This window comes from Sinocyclocheilus grahami, unplaced genomic scaffold (genome assembly GCF_001515645.1).
Source record: "Sinocyclocheilus grahami isolate Dianchi unplaced genomic scaffold, SAMN03320097.WGS_v1.1 scaffold168.1, whole genome shotgun sequence".
NCBI lineage: Eukaryota > Metazoa > Chordata > Actinopteri > Cypriniformes > Cyprinidae > Sinocyclocheilus > Sinocyclocheilus grahami.
This window is the reverse complement of record NW_015505347.1, coordinates 167,849-189,297: the sequence shown is the minus strand read 5'-3', so window position 1 is coordinate 189,297 and position 21,449 is coordinate 167,849. Positions and strand designations below refer to the sequence as shown.

General features: G+C 34.8%; 2 protein-coding genes across 4 annotated transcripts; one reads left to right on the top strand and one right to left on the bottom strand.

The window, feature by feature from the left end:
- Nucleotides 1–558: 558 nt before the first annotated feature.
- napbb (N-ethylmaleimide-sensitive factor attachment protein, beta b) lies at nucleotides 559–12,496 on the top strand. Its single transcript, XM_016282874.1, has 11 exons — nucleotides 559–781; nucleotides 1,982–2,061; nucleotides 2,336–2,452; nucleotides 4,918–4,964; nucleotides 5,320–5,397; nucleotides 7,242–7,297; nucleotides 7,445–7,529; nucleotides 7,628–7,732; nucleotides 7,817–7,885; nucleotides 9,179–9,229; nucleotides 11,667–12,496. Exons 1-11 carry the CDS (start codon nucleotides 684–686, stop codon nucleotides 11,766–11,768), a joined length of 888 nt encoding a protein of 295 aa, XP_016138360.1. The 5' UTR covers nucleotides 559–683; the 3' UTR covers nucleotides 11,769–12,496.
- A 1,445-nt stretch (nucleotides 12,497–13,941) lies between these two features.
- Nucleotides 13,942–19,746, bottom strand: LOC107593244 (GDNF-inducible zinc finger protein 1-like). Of its 3 annotated transcripts, XM_016282873.1 has the most exons (7): nucleotides 19,666–19,746; nucleotides 18,268–18,845; nucleotides 17,605–18,183; nucleotides 16,554–16,648; nucleotides 16,309–16,476; nucleotides 15,860–16,017; nucleotides 13,943–14,959 (listed from the first exon to the last, which is right to left on the bottom strand). In XM_016282873.1, the coding sequence occupies exons 2-7, from the start codon at nucleotides 18,825–18,827 to the stop codon at nucleotides 14,309–14,311; spliced, it is 2,211 nt and encodes a 736-aa protein (XP_016138359.1). In that variant the 5' UTR covers nucleotides 18,828–18,845; nucleotides 19,666–19,746; the 3' UTR covers nucleotides 13,943–14,308. The 3 variants fall into 3 exon arrangements, with proteins under 3 accessions (XP_016138356.1, XP_016138358.1, XP_016138359.1); XM_016282870.1 differs by having other exon boundaries at nucleotides 13,942–14,959; nucleotides 17,605–18,845; XM_016282872.1 differs by lacking the exon at nucleotides 19,666–19,746 and adding an exon at nucleotides 19,420–19,655 and having other exon boundaries at nucleotides 13,942–14,959; nucleotides 17,605–18,845.
- Between the last annotated feature and the right edge of the window lie 1,703 nt (nucleotides 19,747–21,449).

The following is a 21,449-nucleotide window of genomic DNA, read 5'->3' as shown; positions in this document are numbered from 1 at the left end:
AGGCTTTCTTCGGCATATGAGCTAGTCTGGTGATCTACAGTACCATCTAGTGCTCAGTATGGAATGTGCATTTATTCTTCGCCATAATAACCTGCGGTGGCAGTGCGGGACCTTGTTACCGATTAGGCCTAATCAATATTGTGGTGAAAGCATGCTCTCTTTATATGCAAATTGTAGCCTATTTGAGCTGTGCAAACCAATAATGAAGCAAAATTAAGCCTACGATGTTTTATCTTCACGTACTCAACCTAAACTACAAATCTAATCAAAGTAAAAAAAAATAAATAAATAATTCAGGAGATTTAAACGACTACAAATCGCGAATTAATTCAGCTATTGTTTAGTTCAAATTGTTCTTATAACGTTAAATTGATAAAAGTGCGGCTACAATGATTTCAATATGAAGGCAGGCATAATTTCTTGCAATATTACGTAACGCGCATTTATGAGTCTCTAAGGGAGTTGTAGTTTATTCGTGTTCGATTCTTTTTAACGGCCGTTTATTTAAGCTTGGACGCAAAACTCCAAATCCCATAACGCTTTGCTCGCGCGTCCTGAACGCCCACGCTTAATAAACGCAATGACAGTAATCCCCCGCTGCCATAGTGACGGAGCGCCAGAGAAGCGGGCGGACAAACGAAAAGAGATTTTAGTGTTTATCTGTGCATTTAACCACAGAAATAATGGACAGTTCTGGGAAAGAAAAGGAGGCAATTCAGCTCATGGCTGAAGCCGATAAGAAAGTGAAGTCTTCCGGCTCGTTTTTAGGAGGAATGTTTGGGTAAGCTTAAATACATGCTTCCTTCCCTATTAGCCCGCTAACGTTAGTCTGTTAAAATATCATATTGTCAGTATGATCATGTTGCTAACCTTTGGTTTTATGTTTACCAGTTGCATAAAAACTGAGAATATATATGAATTATTGTAACGTTACAAGGACCCAAGCTTTGACAGGCCGCTTTGCGCATCAATCGATAGAAAAAAGGGCTTGTTCATTACAATGCATAGCTGATTTAAAAAAAAAACGATTTTTGCATGATCATAATGACTTGAATAGTGATAATAACTGATGTGATTTCATGATTGGGCCACTAAGTGAAGTGTTTTGTGTTTGGCGCATTAGTGGCGCAGTGGCTGCAGTATTTACATATTTGTTTTGGTTTTATGTCACTCTAATAATATTAATAGAAAGGTAACACGTACCATCTTTATACATATTTATATATGGGCTTATATATATATTTTTGTAATGTTTATATATGTACTTGATCTGTATTTGTAATCTGTTACACATTATGTAACAATAATGTAAAGTATAAATATGGTACTATTTTAATATTCATCTTAAATGTAGTACAATAAAATATTTATAAGTGTACTGATTATACATTTGATGACAAATTAAACTAAATGTTCATTTATTCGAAGAAATTACAATCTTGACTTATTTTTAAATATATATTTAAAAGTAAAAAAAAAAAAAATGAAATCTTATTTTAATAGTTATAACTTATGGTTTTACACCTTACGAGAATGGCTGATTAAAGCCGTTCTTTAGTTTACATCCGTATTTTTTTGAAGAGCCTGGTGTCGACAGAAACAGTGAGATGCTTTTTGACACCGCAAACATATTCAGAACATATTCAGTGTTATTTCTAGTAAACAAGCTCTGACCTAGTTTGTTGTGAAATGGATTGATTTCAAATAGTTTTAATTAATATGATATGAGGCACTTAAAAACGGTCCCAATTGAATATTCCCACCAGGACACAAGTTATCTAGGCCTTTCTGTTATACCAGCTATAATATTCTGACTTAACCCTAAAATATATATATATAATCAAATTTTACTTGTAAATCCTAACCAGTATTTATAAAGCGTTTACCTTCTGGCTTGTAGATTTATTAGGAAAACATGATAGTTTTCATTAAGATATTAAAGTGGGAAAAGCATATAACTGCATCTTCCCACGTCTTTCAGAGGAAATCAAAAAGTGGAAGAGGCATGCGAGATGTACGCCAGAGCAGCCAACATGTTCAAAATGGCCAAAAACTGGAGTGGTATGTGCTTTTGAGTGGTGCAGACATGACATACTTCATCTTTATTGTATTATATCATGCTTAAAATGTCACTATGTAATATACATTCAAATAGTTTGAATATGAACCATACCATATACGTTCAACTGCTAAAATATAAATATTTCTGAATGAATATAATCTCATTAGTGTCATCTTGAATAATTGTACAGCTTTGTTTGTAATTGACATGAGATATTATGAAGTTTATTGTATATTAATATTCTTCTGATGAGGTTCGTGTGTTTGTATCCAGCTGCAGGCAATGCTTTCTGTCAGGCGGCCAGACTTCACATGCAGCTTCAGAATAAACACGATTCGGCCACCAGCTACATCGATGCGGGAAACGCCTTCAAGAAGGCAGATCCACAAGGTGAGGCCACAGAATCACAGATGACATTCAGTTGATTTCGTCTAAATAAACAGATGTTGATGCAGCTCATGATGAAGATATCATATATGACTTGTTGATCCGTCATATCATTCTCAACAAGTTCATCCTATCACTTTATTGCTGAGTGGATTCATTAAATTAATCAGATTTTTTTAAAAGAGTTGTTTCTGTGTGAACTGAACAGTGTTATTTTGGTATTATTTCTATATTATTATAGTATTTATTGGTACAAACCCGATTCCAAAAAAGTTGGGACACTGTACAAATTGTGAGTAAAAAAGGAATGGAATAATTTACAAATCTCATAAACTTATATTTTATTCACAATAGAATATAGATAACATATCAAATGTTGAAAGTGAGACATTTTGAAATGTCATGCCAAATATTGGCTCATTTTGGATTTCATGAGAGCTACACATTCCAAAAAAGTTGGGACACTGTACAAATTGTGAGTAAAAAAGGAATGGAATAATTTACAAATCTCATAAACTTATATTTTATTCACAATAGAATATAGATAACATATCAAATGTTGAAAGTGAGACATTTTGAAATGTCATGCCAAATATTGGCTCATTTTGGATTTCATGAGAGCTACACATTCCAAAAAAGTTGGGACACTGTACAAATTGTGAGTAAAAAAGGAATGGAATAATTTACAAATCTCATAAACTTATATTTTATTCACAATAGAATATAGATAACATATCAAATGTTGAAAGTGAGACATTTTGAAATGTCATGCCAAATATTGGCTCATTTTGGATTTCATGAGAGCTACACATTCCAAAAAAGTTGGGACACTGTACAAATTGTGAGTAAAAAAGGAATGGAATAATTTACAAATCTCATAAACTTATATTTTATTCACAATAGAATATAGATAACATATCAAATGTTGAAAGTGAGACATTTTGAAATGTCATGCCAAATATTGGCTCATTTTGGATTTCATGAGAGCTACACATTCCAAAAAAGTTGGGACACTGTACAAATTGTGAGTAAAAAAGGAATGGAATAATTTACAAATCTCATAAACTTATATTTTATTCACAATAGAATATAGATAACATATCAAATGTTGAAAGTGAGACATTTTGAAATGTCATGCCAAATATTGGCTCATTTTGGATTTCATGAGAGCTACACATTCCAAAAAAGTTGGGACACTGTACAAATTGTGAGTAAAAAAGGAATGGAATAATTTACAAATCTCATAAACTTATATTTTATTCACAATAGAATATAGATAACATATCAAATGTTGAAAGTGAGACATTTTGAAATGTCATGCCAAATATTGGCTCATTTTGGATTTCATGAGAGCTACACATTCCAAAAAAGTTGGGACACTGTACATATTGTGAATAAAAACAGAATGCAATGATGTGGAAGTTTCAAATTTCCATATTTTATTCAGAATACAACATAGATGACATATCAAATGTTTACACTGAGAAAATGTATCATTTTTCCCTTAAAATGATACATTTTCTCAGTGTAAACATTTGATATGTCATCTATGTTGTATTCTGAATAAAATATGGAAATTTGAAACTTCCACATCATTGCATTCTGTTTTTATTCACAATTTGTACAGTGTCTCAACTTTTTTGGAATTGGGTTTGTATTTTGAATTAGCCTTTATATACGTTTAGTTTTCATTGTTGTTGTTTTTTACTATTTTGTTTATGTGCTTGTCATTTTTCTTAGTATTTAAAAAAAAATAATGTTTCTGTATAGCTTTAATTTTTAGTTTTAGGTTTAGTTTGAATTCTTTTAATACTTCAACATCTTTTATTTCATATAATAATCATATTATATAAATCCTTACTAATTTTCATTTTTTTTCACCCCATTTTATTTGAAGTAATTAAGCAATTTGATTTGATTTCAGTTCTGTTTTAGTTTATGAAAACAATATCAGTACTGGAAGTTTTAAGAACCTCGGAACAGTGAAGCTCAGACAAAGAATATTGTCCTTTTGACTGTATACGGCATAAGAATGAATGCTGCATTGCACCTTATATTAGGAGGTTTTGTGGATATCAGTTTGTGAAAGTAGAAATCATGGCACAGTCCACTCAAAAATGTGTTGCAAAAATCAAAGAAAGTGTGCATTTTGAACATACAGTTTCTTAGAAATGTACAAAATTCGAACTGTTCTTTAGACGCAATAATTCAGCAGTGTAGCTGTGTATGCAATAGAGAGATGAAGTGCATGTTTATACATGTACCTATATGGACTGTCAATTGATTAAAAAGGTAATCAAATGAATTACATTTGACTAATTTGTTTAATCTAAAAGAGTAGGTTAAGGAGTAAAACACTGAATAGACATAAAGCGGCTTTAGATAAATAGTTTCTAATTTCTATATCATTGATCATAAGCCTGACTGTCTAACTCTTCCTCCTCCTTCTCTTTGATGCTTGCGATTAGAGGCTATCAAGTGCTTAAACGCAGCCATTGATATTTACACAGACATGGTAAGATGTTTTTGTAGCAGTCAAAATCATATAATGTCCATCCAGGCTGTTCTATTGCTGTACTGTGTTTCATCATCATGGAGATTTTTAAACAGCACTTCATGTTTTTAGCTGTTTAGAAATCCACCAACTATTGCAGAAACTCCCAAAGAGCACTTTATAACAGAGAGTAAGGCATTCCTCCCCCTTTCAAAATCTGGGGGGAAGAAAATGTCATGAGGCCCAGAATCTGTATCCAAAGCACATATGGAATCAACAAAGCATGTAGATGTTCAGATAGAAAAGCTTGATGGATACTGAATGAGATATTCAACTGACAGTCAGTTTTTTAAAGTCTCCTTCTTTCTGTCTTCAGGGAAGATTCACCATCGCAGCCAAGCATCATATCACAATCGCTGAGGTGTACGAATCAGAGCTGGTGGACATTGAGAAGGTACAAAAATGTTTATTCAGTGTAAACTAAAGGTGCATCTTATGCTGAGAACGTAGAGTGCTGTAAGAAAGCTATGTATTTTTTTTAGGACATTGAATTATTAGTATAAGTATAAAACACAAAACAACTGGGTTGGTGCATCTAATTCAACAAATGTCCATAAGCTGAATTTACAAATGTTGACGGACGTTTTCCTCATCTCAAAATACATTTTAGGCAATTTGCTGTCTTGCCAACATGAAGGCTTGAAGTGTAAATTTGTACATTTACGTGCGCAAAGTTACACTGATTACGTTTAATTTTTAAGGTCACGCATTAAATGTTGTTCTCTTCTCAGCAAAAACCCAGTCGAGAAAATAATATATAATATTATTTAATAATGATAACAAAAATATTAATAATAATAATAAATTGTTATTGATAATAAATGACTATAATGTATTATAAATTGAGGTTACACTCTTAATGGGGTTCTTTTCCCAGCGTGTTCATTAATGGTCTAGAAGAAAAAACAAAAGAGAAAATAATATATTTTCAGAGAAAGTAGCATATAATATTATGAAATAGTAATAACAATAAAATAATAATAATGACAATAATAAATTATTATTATTGAAAATGAATCATTAGAATTAATTATTTATTATTAAAGGGGTCATATGATGCTGCTAAAAAGAACATTATTTTGTGTATTTGGTGTAATGAAATGGGTTTATGCGGTTTAAGGTTAAAAAAACACATTATTTTCCATATAATGTACATTATTGTTTCTCCTCTATGCTCTGCCTTTCTGAAACGCGTCGATTTTTACAAAGCTCATCGTTCTAAAAAAGCAAGGTGTGCTGTGATTGGCCAGCTATCCAGTGCGTTGTGATTGGCCGAATACCTCAAGCGTGAGACGGAAATGTTACGCCCCTCACCATACTGTGATGATGCCCTGTCCGGCCGGAGCGACGAGACAAAAACATGAAAACCCATTATAAATGAGGCATTCGTTGCATCCAGTGGGGACATAATTATGGATTATAATGACTTATACTGTCTTTTTACGCGTTGCGTTGCATCGCGCCGCGTAAACATAAAACCATGTCTGCATTTGTGATCGGAGAAATGACAAACAACAAGCCCTACTCTACACTGCTCAAAAAATATATATCGCTTTAAATATATAAAATATAAATGCTCTTTAAATATAAAAAACTTACTTGTAGTCTGTGAGTCAGAACATTTTGCAACTTTACAGATCTTCTTTATGCACCAAGAGCTTGTAACACTCCAAAGAGAAAGGAAAAATGGAAATCGCATCATATGACCCCTTTAATTAAGGTCACACTTTAAATGGGGTTCTTTTTCCAGTAAGTTCATAAACATTTAAGCAAAAACCCAGTCAATACCTAGATTTTTACTTCAATAATAATTGCAATAAAAATATATATTTTTCTTTTTTTAAGATTAATTTTTGGCATTTTTGCCTTTATTACGACAGGACAGTAGTTAGACAGGAAGCGAAGTGGAAGAGAGGAAATAATAATAATTCATTATTATTATTATTATATTATTATTAATAATAATAATAGATCATTAATTAATCTTTAATAATAACAAATAAAATTATATTTGATAATACAGTTATTGTAATATTGTTAATGATAAGTTAGTATTATTAATAAATAATACATTTGAACTTTTTTGAACACAATTTGAACAGCTTTTATAATCTTTCATGAAGTTGTCTTCTGATAGTTATCAGCTATAGTTATTTTTTTGTGAATGTAAACACTAAGTTACAGAACCAAATTCTGTCACCATTTAAGATGAAGAATTCTGTTTTTGATTGTCCAAAGGCGATTGCACATTATGAACAAGCTGCTGATTATTACAAAGGAGAGGAATCAAACAGGTAAGCCTGCTTAGCAGAAGCCAAATAATCAAGGTCTTGTTTTTTCTCGTTTAACCACTTTGTTTCTAAGGAGAGGTTTCTAAGATTAATTACAGCATTCTGAATGTTACTTAAGGCTTTGATGTGGTCTGTTTGCTTAATTTACAGCTCTGCAAACAAGTGTCTACTGAAGGTGGCTTCATACAGCGCTCAGTTAGAGCAGTACCCGAAAGCAATAGAGATTTATGAGCAGGTAAGCCATCTGTCTGTCTCCTGCAGATGCTTACCACATTATTCGCTCACTGGCATTCGCTAAATCACTGGAGAATTCTTGTCTGTGTGTGTAAACAGGTTGGAAGCAACACCATGGACAATCCCCTTCTGAAATACAGCGCCAAAGAATACTTCTTCAAAGCTTCCTTGTGCCATTTCATCGTGGATGAGCTCAACGCAAAGGTCAGCTCTCCATCAGGTCATCGTGCACGCATATATATCGAGAACTGCTGCAGATAATATGCACGTCTTTTTTTCCTGTTGTAGCTCGCTATTGGAAAGTATGAAGAGATGTTTCCAGCCTTCTCAGATTCAAGAGAATGCAAGCTTCTGAAGGTTTGTGATAATAGAGTTTCCAGCATATAAAAACACATTTTGTAATTGGGGTGGTTTAGACTAGTAGGTAAAGTCTGCTTGCATTGAAAGACCTTATTACTTTATTAAATGCGTCTGTGTTGTTTTTTATTATAATTATTTAAATTGAGGCAATTCATTCAGCCACTCAGAATACTATAGTCTGTTACCAATAAAAGTTGATCAACATCAACAAAAGCAATATTTGCATTGCCAAGGTGCCACAGAAGCTGCATCTCGCACGGCTTTTTTAATTTTTTAATTTACATCTACACAGCTGCTTAATCCAGCTCAAAGGTGGCATACATGTATTTACATGCATAACTGAGATTATTGTCATTTTAAATAGCCTACATGACGTAAGACATTACAAATCCTTTGTCTTTTTTTTTTTGCATAAAATCAAGACTTCACATTGGTTATTGCATAAAAAAAACGAAATGGCTATTCATATCGGGAATGTAGCGAATCAGCTCAAAGGGGAAATATGAATAATCAATCATAACTAGTTATGAATAATTATAAATATTTAGATCCGCTGTAAGTATTTACTTGACATCTCGGTGTCAACTGTCTGTCAATTCTAAGAACGTTACTTTTGTTTAAGGAAAATAACTTTCTTATTGTACAATGCTACAAAAATCTGCATGATTAGGGACTCCAGTTATGAGCAAACAATGAACAACCTCAAGTGTGATACAAGTAAGACTTTATTAACTACGTAAACACTTGAACTAGTCTAACATACACACACACACACACACACACGCATGCAGTTGGCATAGGAAAATGTGTTTTCTCAAGTGGTTATATCTAGAGGGAGATGGATAGAATTGGGAGGGGTATTGTCCACTATTTGTTAAATATAACAAATACTCGCATGTCTGATCCACCTCAATCATTACAGGAATAAATTATATACAGAAAGCGAGCAAAGAATGTTCCTCATCATTGAAGCGGTCAATGTGAGTGCAGCAAAGACAATGTGTAAAAAGAAATCTTTGATGCAACGTGAGCATATCTAAATGTAATGATGTCAGATACACTCTTTATTAATTTTCATATTTCACTTGAATTGTGAAGGGCAATTTTGATGCCATTTTTGCCTCAAGCCTTCATTCATTTCCGAATCCTGTGACAGGTCATGGGCAACCACCCAAAACACCCTAGCAATTGCATAGTATCATGACAAAAAGCACTCCGAAAATGTAATTTTTGCACCACCTTCAAAAATTAATATTCATTGTATACTTATAAGAGGTTTTGTTTTTACAGAAACTTCTAGAGGCCCATGAGGAGCAAAACGCAGAGGCTTTCACAGAAGCGGTATGGATGCAGTCTGCGATGCTGCAAAAACAATGTGTAAAATGAATTTTTGATGCAACGTGAACAGATCTAAATGTAATGCACTTGTGTCCTTTTTTAAATTCATTTTCATATTTCACTTTAATCATGACAGTCGTAATAGATTATTTAAATTGTGTGGGGGCATTTTTCGTCTCCGTTTCTTGAATTTGCATTTATGTTCATTTTGATGGCATTTTTTTAGGGTTGCAAAGGGGTGGAACATTTCTGGTAAATTTCCAGAAACTTTCCAAAAATTCCTGGAAATTTTCCACCTTTTTGCAACCTTACATTTTTAAACCTTTGTTAATTTCCGAACCCAGAACCTCCTAGCAATTGCATAGTATCATGATGAAAACCACTCCGAAAAAATACCCAGGCAATCACTCGCATTGAGTTTTGCACCACTTTCAAAAATTAATATTCATTGTTGTATACTTATAAGAGGTTTTGTTTTTACAGAAACTTCTAGAGGCCCATGAGGAGCAAAACGCAGAGGCTTTCACAGAAGCGGTATGGATTTTACCTTCAGCTTCTTTCTGAAAAATGTTTATCTTTGTTAAAAAGTAAATTTAATTGCAAAATTTTCAATGTTCAAGTAGGGCTGGACAATAATTCAATATCAATATCAATATGTATCGCAATATAATTTTTTTCAATAACGGTGATATGATTTTTAAACACATTTCCGATATTTCGATATACATTACCAGTTTTTTTACTTCAAACTATAGGCTAACATACCAGTCAAAAGTTTTTGAACAGTAAGATTTTTAATGTTTTTTTAAAGAATTCTCTTCTGCTCACCAAGCCTGCATTTATTTGATCCAAAATACAGCAAAAACGGTAACATTTTGAAATATTTTTACTATTTAAAATAACTGCTTTCTATTTTAATATATTTTAAAATGTAATTTATTCATGTGATCAAAGCTAAATTTTCAGCATCATTAGGCCTACTCCAGTCTTCGGTGTCACATGATCCTTCAGCAATCATTTTAATATGCTGATTTGCTGATTATCAATATTTAAAACAGTTGAGTACATTTTTTCAGGATTCTTTGATGAACAGAAAGATCCGAAGATCAGCATTTATCTGAAATAAAAAGGTTTTGTACACTTTACCATTCAAAAGCTCTTTTTAAAATTTATATTATAGAAATTATTACTTTCATTTAGCAAGGATGTTTTAAATTGATCAAAAGTGATGATAAAGACATTTATAATGTTACAAAAGATTTCTATTTCCGATAAATGCTGTTCTTCTGAACTTTCTATTCATCAAAGAAACCTGAAAAAAATCTACTCCGCTGTTTTCAACATCATAATAATAAATGTTTTTTGAGCAGCACATCAGAATATTAGAATGATTTCTGAAGGATCATGTGACTGGAGTAATGCTGCTAAAGCTCTGCTTTGAAATCACAGGAATAAATTATATTTTCAAATAGAAAACAGTTATTTTAAATAGTAAAAATATTTCAAAATGTTACTGTTTTTGCTGTATTTTGGATCAAATAAATGCAGGCTTGGTGAGCAGAAGAGAATTCTTTAAAAAACATTACAAATCTTACTGTTCAAAAACTTTTGACTGGTATGTTAGCCTATAGTTTGAAGTAAAAAATATTAATATTAATAAGGAGAGTCTGAGATTTATTTGACAGTGATTTCACGTCTTGTTTGTATGAAGGCTAAATACCAATAAAAGGTGAACATTTATTTATTTGCGCCATTTTTTCCCTAAAATATTATATAGTTTTATAGGAGTAGGTTTCATAGAGTTGGCAAATTAATTTTTCATAAGTTTGTAGGTACAGACATCTGTTGTGGCCGTTTTTATGAGGCTTTTTTAATAGTGTTCATATCGATATCGGAATTATATCGTATTGACCGAAATTAAGAAATATATCGTGATATAAATATTGGCCATATCGTCCAGCCCTAAGTTCAAGTAACAATGTGCTTTATACTTCAATCACTGGCATGAGTCTGGAGCGGGACTGTTGATGTGTTCAAGTCATGTCGAAAAGATGGTATTTACGCATTGAGTGCACATGAATATCCCCACAGTGTTGAAATTATGAGAAGGAAACTCTGAACTTTAGAACATTTGCTAGCTAAGTTAGATGCACAAAATATGATAGTATTGTAGAATTACAATATAAAACGATTCAATTTACAGTTCCTTCACAAATTGATAAAAACATAAAAGAGCAAAAACACACCTGATAATTTTTTAGAAGGTTTTCGAGATTTTTTTTGTTGAAAAGGTGCCATATTTCTCTGACAAATAACTTGAACACATCTGACGTCAGATCCATAAATACAAACTTCCCAAGAGGACTTGAACACACCATATCTACTCGGCCAGTTTCTGGTGGTGCTAACGTTGCAGAAATCTCGTACTGTGTTCATTCAGGTAAAGGAGTTCGACTCCATCTCACGCTTGGACCAGTGGCTCACCACCATGCTTCTGCGGATCAAGAAGACCATTCAGGGGGACGAGGGCGACCTAAAATGATCTGGACAGTGGGGCGATCACCCACTGCATGGCACCCTCCTTCCCCCCCTTCCATTTCACATCAGTTTTGTGCAATGGCCAAGTCCGGGTTTCCCAAAACAGTATGTCAAAATGCATTGCTGCAACATTTCTAGAGAATATACTTATAAGCCTGTACTGTTACATTGATATCCAGTTATATAATATAGCACATATCAAAAATTTAGCACTCCAGTTCAAAGATCTGCTCCGGTTTCCCTGTTGCATTACGAGGGTATTTCTAGAAACACGGAGTGAACCGATTCAGGAGAGGGAAATTCAAGGATACAATGGGGATTTGAGATAGTCCTCGAGTTCTTTTGCAACGGTCACTGAATTGCGTCGTGCTAGAGCTGCATGAATTGTACAGATTTAATTAGTCAGTGCAGCAGGATCGTGTATTATTATTATTATTATTATTATTTAGATATTGTTTTTATTTGTGCCATTTTTGTAGTCTGCTCGCACTAGTTGGCATGCAGGCCTCAAAATGCTGCTATTTAATAACATCAGACATTCATGCAGGGCCGAGAAAATTTCAGTTTCCCACAGTTCACCATTTTGAATTGGTATTTAAATAATTACAAAAATGTCTTGTGTCATACCTGACGGAAGTATGTTTTTATCCACTCTCTGAAATTGAACTCTTAGGTTGTTTTCTTAAATGTATATTTATTTAATTCAGTTATTATCTGAACTATTAATATTAGCCATATAATATTATGAGTCTAATAATAATATAATTAGTCAAAAAAAATAATATTATTTGTCTAATAATATTGTATTAGTAACAAAAAATCATTTAACATTATATTTTTACACTGTCTATCATCTCCATCAGCACTGAAATTGATGCGTTTGTAAAATCCTTGTATAAGCTTTATTAACATGCTCTATGTGTGTGTCGTGTTGAGAATGCATAGCTCATGTACACTCTTCATTCCAGTGGTCTTTAGCAGCGCATGTCATCTGTGTTCTACGTGTCGTGATGTCTGTATTTGACCATATTCTAGAGTTTTTAAGAAGCCATGAAGACGTACAATACCAAACAATGTACTTTCCCACAGAACAACTGATGTCTTTGCTGAATGTCTGTGAGAATGTACAGAAATAAAAACCAATACTGAAATGGCTACACGATTCAAGCAAGTGCAAGTCTGTTATATTGCCTAGTGGTGTTCGCTAAGCATCTCAATTTTGTAATGCTACAAAATAGTCTTACATTTTTGGTGAGCAACTCCAGCAATGTTTGTGCTGCGACATTGACGAAATCTCAAAGAATATGGCTAGTTAAACGGGTGGTTGATCAGCTTTTTTCGAAAGCTCGATTGTGTTTATTGGGTGCAGTGTAATGTGTTCATGCTTCATTTAAAAAAAAAAAAAAACGCATTATTTTAATATATTTTGCCTTTATTCTACACCGCTGTTTCCATTCTCGTCAAAAAAGGACTGTTAAGTTCCTGGTTCTATGAAGCCCCTCCCTCAGAAATAAGCAATGGGCTCTGATTGGTTAACGGGCTCAGTGTTTGTGATTCGCTAACCGCCTAGTGCACGTTGTCTGGAAACGTCACACCCCCTTACCATTACGGGTAGTTGCGTGTTCCCGGGGGCGGGGTTTATGTAAACATCGGGGTTAGTGACGTCACAAACCCAGGAAGAAGCTCGTTGTAGTCCCTACCAGCCATTTTTTGTAGTTCTTAAACAGTGATTTCTTTGAAAATATCTCCCTTTGTGTTGAACTCTGAGCGTCGTAACTTTGCAGACGTTGTTTATGCTCTAACAGCAACATTACACACTAACTAAAGTTCAAAAAGTGAAATCATAATCAACTACGCCTTTAGGAAAAAGTAAACATAAGTGTATGTAAATAACATTGAAAAAATTATATATATTAAATGTATATTAATAATATTATATATTAAAAATCAATTATGTATATAATTATATTTATAATTTTATATATATCTATCATATAAAAATATAAAATGATTTTATTAAAATCAAAATCACTTATATTTTCTATATTTCAATCCAAAACTAAATCAAAAATGTAAAAAAAAAAAAAAAGAAATTAGACATTTAAAAGAAAAAAGGAAGCTGAATTCAATAAACACTTTATTGAATGATTTTAAGGAGCGCTGTCATGACTGCAAATCATTATACACGTAATAGGGTACTAAAAATGAAGTATTGTGTTAATATGCAGTTCACATTGATGTAGTGTTGAACATAATAAATATCAGCAAACAGCATTACTGACAATGAAAAGCAAATTTTTGTTTTTACAAGAATCACTAAAAAAACTATTTAATGACAAGACGTTCCCTGGAAATGGAAATGGTATATGTTGTCAAAAACAAACCTGAGCAGAATTGAACATTGTGATTCAAGAATTGTACTAGTTACACACACATTATACACACAGGTTTTATAAAGCAAAAGTGCATTTACAGCTGATAATTTAAAGCAAAGCTTGATTGCCATCATGATTAACGAGTATTTGCAACTGAAGCCGGTAGAATCTACTCTCCTACTGAGATTTCTATGTTGTTTGAAGCCTCTGCAGTCTGTATGCTTTCGCTGACTTCCTGTTGGGTGTCTGCACAGTCCGTTTCTCCCACCGTAACAGCCTGGACAGACACACACTCAGCCGAAGCCAGACCGTTCTCGGTTGCTTCAGTGGTTGCCGGAGCCAGTATGACATCTGAAACGTGACCGGCAACAGTGATGGGCACAGGACCGTAGATCGAAGGGGACAGGCCGATGGAATGCGCGACCGAAATGGGGATGGAAAAGGGAACGGTCACAGGCATCCCGACCGCAGAAGCATCCAGAGAGATCACGCTGGTGCCGTCCGTGGTGACTAAGGGCTGCAGATGCGTGCCTGCGGGAACTTCGGTCTGGATGACCGTGAGGCCGCCCAGGGCCGTGTGGCTGACAAGTGCGATGGTTCCAGGTCCGGCCCAGTCTCCGGAAATGGTCACGGGCTCTCCGGACACAGCCACCACTTCTTGGGTCTTCTGTGCGTTGTTCTCAGGAGCCTGCACTTCAGAAACAGCGACAGACGCCTTGTCCTTCTTCTGAGAAGAGCCTTTCGGTTTCTTGGCTCTGTCTTCAACGTTTCCCTTCAGAACAACCAGGTAGTTCTTCCATGGAGTTTGTTTGTCATGAGTCTGTGTAGAGAAAAATTCTGGTTATACTAAGTCCCAATGCAAACTGCTAAATCCCTACTAGGTTAGCTTGCTTGTTGTCAGCCCAGGCTTATTGTGTGAGTTTGAACTATAAATAACCAATAAAGAGGAACTGGTGCACAGGATGCTTACCTTTGATTTAATGCGTTCTAAAAATTTAATATTGCGACATTATATTATAATTTAAAATAATTTTTCTATTTGAATATATTTTAAAAAGTAGTTTATTCCTGTGATGCAAAGCTGAATTGTCAGCATCATTACTCCAGTCTTCAGTGTCACATGATCCTTCAGAAATCATTCTAATATGCTGATTTGCTGATCAAGAAAAAAACGCTTGTTCTGCTACAATTATTTAAATAGAGAGAAAAGCATTTATTTGAAACGGTAGTCTTTTGTAACATTATAAACGTCTTTACTGTCACTTTTAATCAATTTAATGCACCCTCGCTGAATAAAAGTATTAATTTCTTAATAAAAAAAAACTTTTAAATGCTAGTGTGTACATGTAGGAAATTCAGTAACGGCTTTAGTTGGGATTTATTATATGCATACTGGTGCTGTAAAAAATATTTACAGCCCTTTCTGGACTTTTTGCACCATTTATAGATCAATGCATCATTATTTAATGTAATGCAATGAACTTAAAGCCTGTGGGCGTGAATATTTTTTATAGCGTCCATAAACCCACTTATAAAGCGCATTGCGTTAGCAGCGCAAAAGGTCGTGGGTTCAATTCCCAGGGAACACATACTGGTAAAAAATGTATAGCCTGAATAAAATGTAAGTCGCTTGGGATAAAAGCGTCTGCTAAATGCATTAATTAATTAATTAATTAATTAATTAATAAAACCGTGCTGTGTAGAGTGGCAGGATCTTTACCAGGGTGTGTCGGCGTACGGTGGATTTGTCAGTAAATGTTCTTCCACACATGCTGCACATGTACGGCTTCTCTCCCGTGTGGATTCTCTGATGTCTCTGCAGGGCACTTAGTTGAGTGAACTGTTTATCACAGTCCTTGCAATGATACGGCCTTTCACCTGTGAAGAAGGCTGCGGTGTCAGCTGATAAATTCTGGTTTTAATGATTGTGCATATTCTAAAATATACACAAACCTGCGAACCGTACATCAGTTGTGCATTTCTTGATAATTGCCAATCTAGAACTACATTGCTAATGCAGTTATTTAAAGCACATTGGCGTCTTTCATCAAATTGCTGTTACAATTGTTTTTATATTTTCAATATGCTTTAGTACACGTGGCTTCAAAGACTATTTTTGCACTTTTTAAGTGAAATGCATATCAATATTGGATCATTTGTGAAGGATACCTGTGTGTGTTTTCATATGCTGGTGGAGGGAGTTCCTCAGAGCAAACGCTCTTCCGCAGGTTTCACATTTGTAGGGTCTGAATCCTGAATGGATTCTGTTGTGATGTTTCAGGTATTCTTTGGATGCAAAGCTCTTCCCACAGTTCTCACACATGAACGGCTTTTCACCTAGACAGAGAAGAGGAAGTCCTCATATTTTGGCATCATATTTTTTCTCTATACGTAACAGGAATCCATTGGCTCACCTGTGTGGCATCTCTTGTGGTAAGACAGCATGTGGTTCTGGGTAAATCTGGCATCACAGAGGTCACAGGCGAAAGGTTTCTCTCCGGTATGGATCCTGGATTAAAAACAGAAGATGGAATATGTACATAGTAAATGATGTTCAGCTGGGATGCATAACATATCTGTGACCATTTTGGTATCTGCAATATTTAGCATTTTTTAAAGTATCAAATATGAATGCACCAATTTTAGTATATAACAATCTTTTTCTGCATTACTATTCTAAACTCATATTATTTACATTTATGCATTTAGCACACATTTTTATGCATAAATGTAAATAATATATATATATATATATATATATACACACATATATTCTGCATTTAGGAGACACTTATTCATACATGTAAATAATACATTAAATGTTATATACTTGTATGTGTTAAGCAGATGCTTTCATTCATAAACATCAATAATATAACTTAATATTACATACCATAAAAACAACTAGATTTTACAATTTTGTGATTGCCCACATTTCTTATATAATATATGCATTTAGCAGACACTTTTATTCATAAATGTAAATATAACATTCAATTAAATGATATTATATGCTATTATTTACATGTACATTTGCATTTAGCTTTTATGCATAAATGTAAAAAAAAAAAAAAAAAGACAAAATAATATGACGGCCATTGTTATAATATGGTCATTTATTGACTATAATAAAAAAAAGACAATTATTTTACAATTTCTGAGGATAATATAATAGAATATACATTTATGCATTTAACAGATTATATATATATATATATTTATAAATGTAAATAATATGTTTGCAAATATTATATTATGATCAGTTATTAACCATTACATAAAAATAACTTTTTTTTTTAATGTTGATATATATTTTGTGATTACTTGTGCAAAACTCGCTATAGTTGTTACCTTTTAAACTAGAGTTTATGTATTTGGTACCCTAATATTTTGCGTGTAGGGTTTGGGGTTTGTTCGTATTAATTGTATGGCCTAAACTAGTGCATCCCTGATGTTGCCCACTACCTTTGATGTGTCTTGAGCGCTGAACTCTGGGAGAATCTGGATCCGCACTCATCACATTTGAAGGGTTTGTGCCCCGAGTGTGTCCTCTCATGCAGCGTCAGGGCAGTTTTGGAGCTCAGAGATTTGCCGCAGATGTGGCAGTAGTGTCTGTCCGTACCGCCCTCGTGTACCTGCCGCCTGTGCCGGGTCACATCCTTCTTGCGCTTGAAGGTTTTGTTGCAGACCTCGCAGGGAAAGAGCCTCTCGTCGTTGTGCACGTGGCGCTGGTGGATTTTCAGGTTGCAGCGGTTGGCGAATGTCTGCTGGCAGATGTCACAGCGAAATATGGTGTCCATCTGGACCCCGTGGTTGACCTTCAAGTGCTTCAGGTAGCTCTTCTCGTAATAGAAGGAACGGCTGCATTTCTCACATCTGTACATTGCGGTTCCTCTCTTGATTTCCTTCTCGGCTTCATCGGCCTCGTCCATTTCCTCCGGCTGGAAGTCTGATTCTTGAGGGTCTTCCTCAGGCACATCAGGAGATGATTCGGACCCAGTGTCTTTTTCATCTAGTGCGTCCTGCGATGATTCTGCCTCGGCATCTTGTGGTGCTTGCTCCTCTTCTCCTGTGTCAAATTCATCAAGGGTTTCTGCTTGTATCTTTGGCTTTTTCAGAGCAAAGTCCACAGACACTCTGCGACCTGCTAACCTGCAGCTTCTTCTGTCTGGTTCTGTCTCCTTCACATTTTCAGGCACTTTTAAAGACTTTTTTCTCTTCGTCGCTCTTCTCACAGGTTCTTGTTTTGTCTTGACTTCAGTATTTGAACTCACGCCATCTTTCTGCAGAGTTTCATCTGAAACACCGCTGGGAGTTTCTGCCTCGCAAGCATCCACTAAGTCCTGGCACTTCAGGAGTTTAGCCATTTGCAGTACGGTGCTGATATAACTCTTCTCCACCTCGATTTTTCCAAAATACGCATACTCTAAGAATTTCTCAAATGCATGCGGTAAGAAGTCACACAAGAAAATCTTTTTCACTTGGTCATTAGCTAACAGATGGGACTCGAAGTAACCGCTGGATGCGGCGAGGACCACCTGATGGGCTTCAAACTCCTCCAGCTCTCCTTGAAAATCCACCTGCACCGTGATGTCGCACAGGTTTCCCATGGTCCTCAGCTTCCACATGGCATTGAGCAGATTTTTATGGTGAGAGCTGGATTGCAGTTGAACCAATCCATCACTCATTTTCTCTGGTTTCTGCGGCTGTTGGAAGGATGTAAAGAAAGCAAGTCATTTATTAGACACACACACACATATACATACATACACATATATATACATACACATATACATATACATATATTATGGGGTGCTGTGTGTACATTAATGAGGAAAAAAATTAACTTAAATGATTTTAGCAAATGGCTGCAATATAACAAAGAGTGAAAAATTTAAGGGGGTCTGAATACTTTCCGTACCCACTGTATATATACACACATATACATATATATATATATACATACATACACATCTATATATACACATATACATACACATATATATATACATACATACACACCTACAAACAAAATTATATTGAAGTTGTACAAACTGGCTGTTAATATAATGATAAATAAAAACGCAGACTTTTAAACACCTTGGAAATCACTTTGAGTTTGTTTTATAATTAATCAATTATTATAACCACTGAATTTCTGTACAAAGGGCTTTTTTATCTACACAAATATTAAGCCATTTATTGTACATGCTAAACTTTAGCTTTGTATGTCACGGTAACGGCCCAAAATAAACCAATAGTCCAGTCCCATTCAAATACCTTTCATTTGCAGAGTTCTTTATACGAGTTCATGTAACTGCTTCGTTGCAGAAACCGACAGAAGAAAATAAACAAAACAAAAGGAGACGCTAAAGCAGTTAGCATCATTTGCTTTGTGTTCAGATGAGCGATATCTGTGTAAATGGAACTTAAGAGCGAACCACACGTGAATAGATCATATGTTTAATGTCCATCTGTGACATGCAGTGAAAGGAGGGTTTGCAGAGCAGGCTGGAGATTTCTTACCGTAAGGCCAGTAAAACGGCAGCCCTGTACAAATCAAATCCACAGGCACAACAAGAGTATTTCCGGTAGAACGCGCACCCGGCGAACATTAGAGCCGAAGGCATCATGGGAAATTGAGTTTTTCTTTTATAGATTCTCTTGATTCCCAACAGGTTAATGGTGTATTTTTAAATTACTTATTCTATCTGTTAACATTAATAATATAATAAAAAGTTGTGCAAATAATGTGCAAATACGTAAAGTATAAAGTTCTCTCTTTTTTATTTGTTTGTATTTTGTATGGTTAGGTGAGATTAGCCTACATCACACACACACACACACACACACACACATACACACACACACACACACACACACACACAGTCTGGTCAGCTATCCTTGTGGGGACTCTCCATAGGCGTAATGGTTTTTCTACTGTACAGACCGTATATTCTATTGCCCTACATCAACCCTACCCCTAACCCTACCCCTCACAGGAAACTTTCTGCATTTTTAGATTTTCAAAAAACTTAATTCTGTATGATTTATAAGCTTTTGTACCCGTGGGGACCAGAATTTAGGTCCCCACCGTAACACGAGTCCCCATGAGTCTGTGTGTAGTCAGGTTTAAGTCCCCACCAGGATATATAACCCTGCACACACACACACACACACTCTCTCTCTCTCTCTCTCTCTCTCTCTCTCTCTCACTCTCTCACTCATGTGTGTCTATATCAGATGAAAGCTTTATCACTCCTCCGATCAGTTATTGTTTTTTATTTTCAGATTAGATTTTTCTACATAACTTGCCCTGCTCTGACTTCTAAGGACAGTGGTGGAAAAATATTGCTCACGCTGTAAACACAGCCGCCCACTTACTCTGTTTCTGTGGCTTGTGACCTTTGCTAAACAAGATATTGCTCTTAAAATATTAAAGGGCAACTGAGTTCATAGGTAACCCACCCTTACTATTTTTACCTGTGAATGTACAGTATACATAGAGGTCTGCAGATACAGTCTGCATTCCTATTCCAGTTCTTTTTCCTATGTTTCTCAGACCGTACCAGTGCAGGGGTATAGAGATTTGTGCAGCCTTCCAATACAATCTGAAACACCAGCCTCCAGACTCATGTTCACAGATGGACAGAGATAAATATAGATGAAGCCCAACAAGCTTAGTTTTCGGTTTTATTACAGAGCTGCTGGCAGTAAATCTCTGCTGTAAATGAATGGGCTCAGAACTGAATCACACAAAATTGCATCACACATGTAGCCACGATGTTTTAAACATCTTCTGATGTTATGTAAAGCCTCTAGCTATTTAATATACATATTCTACAGATTAAAGCTGTTAGGAATAGCACACTATTATTCATAATATTTCTGCAGTATGCAAACTATGCGCAATATGTGTGTTTTCTGCATGCATGGAATAAGCAAAATTATATACCAAAATGATTCTAAAAAGTTCAATATACAACGGAGTACATTTTATCGAACAATGTACCCCATAATGTGAAGTGCTTGACTTGACCTTCTATTTCCTGTTTGATGAGTGCACCTGAATCTATATTATCTCACGTTTTAACATTAAACTTTCCCGACTCTAAATTTAAATATATATTCAAAACTGGGTTAAAATTTCTGATATAACTGGATTTTTACATGAAAAATTAGTTATATCAGAAATGTTAATCCATGTGTGTATATGTGGCATGTGTATTTGAGATTAAAGCTATGCTAGGAATAACATATACTGTCACTCATAATACTATGCAGTATGTAAGCTATGTGCCGCCTGTGAA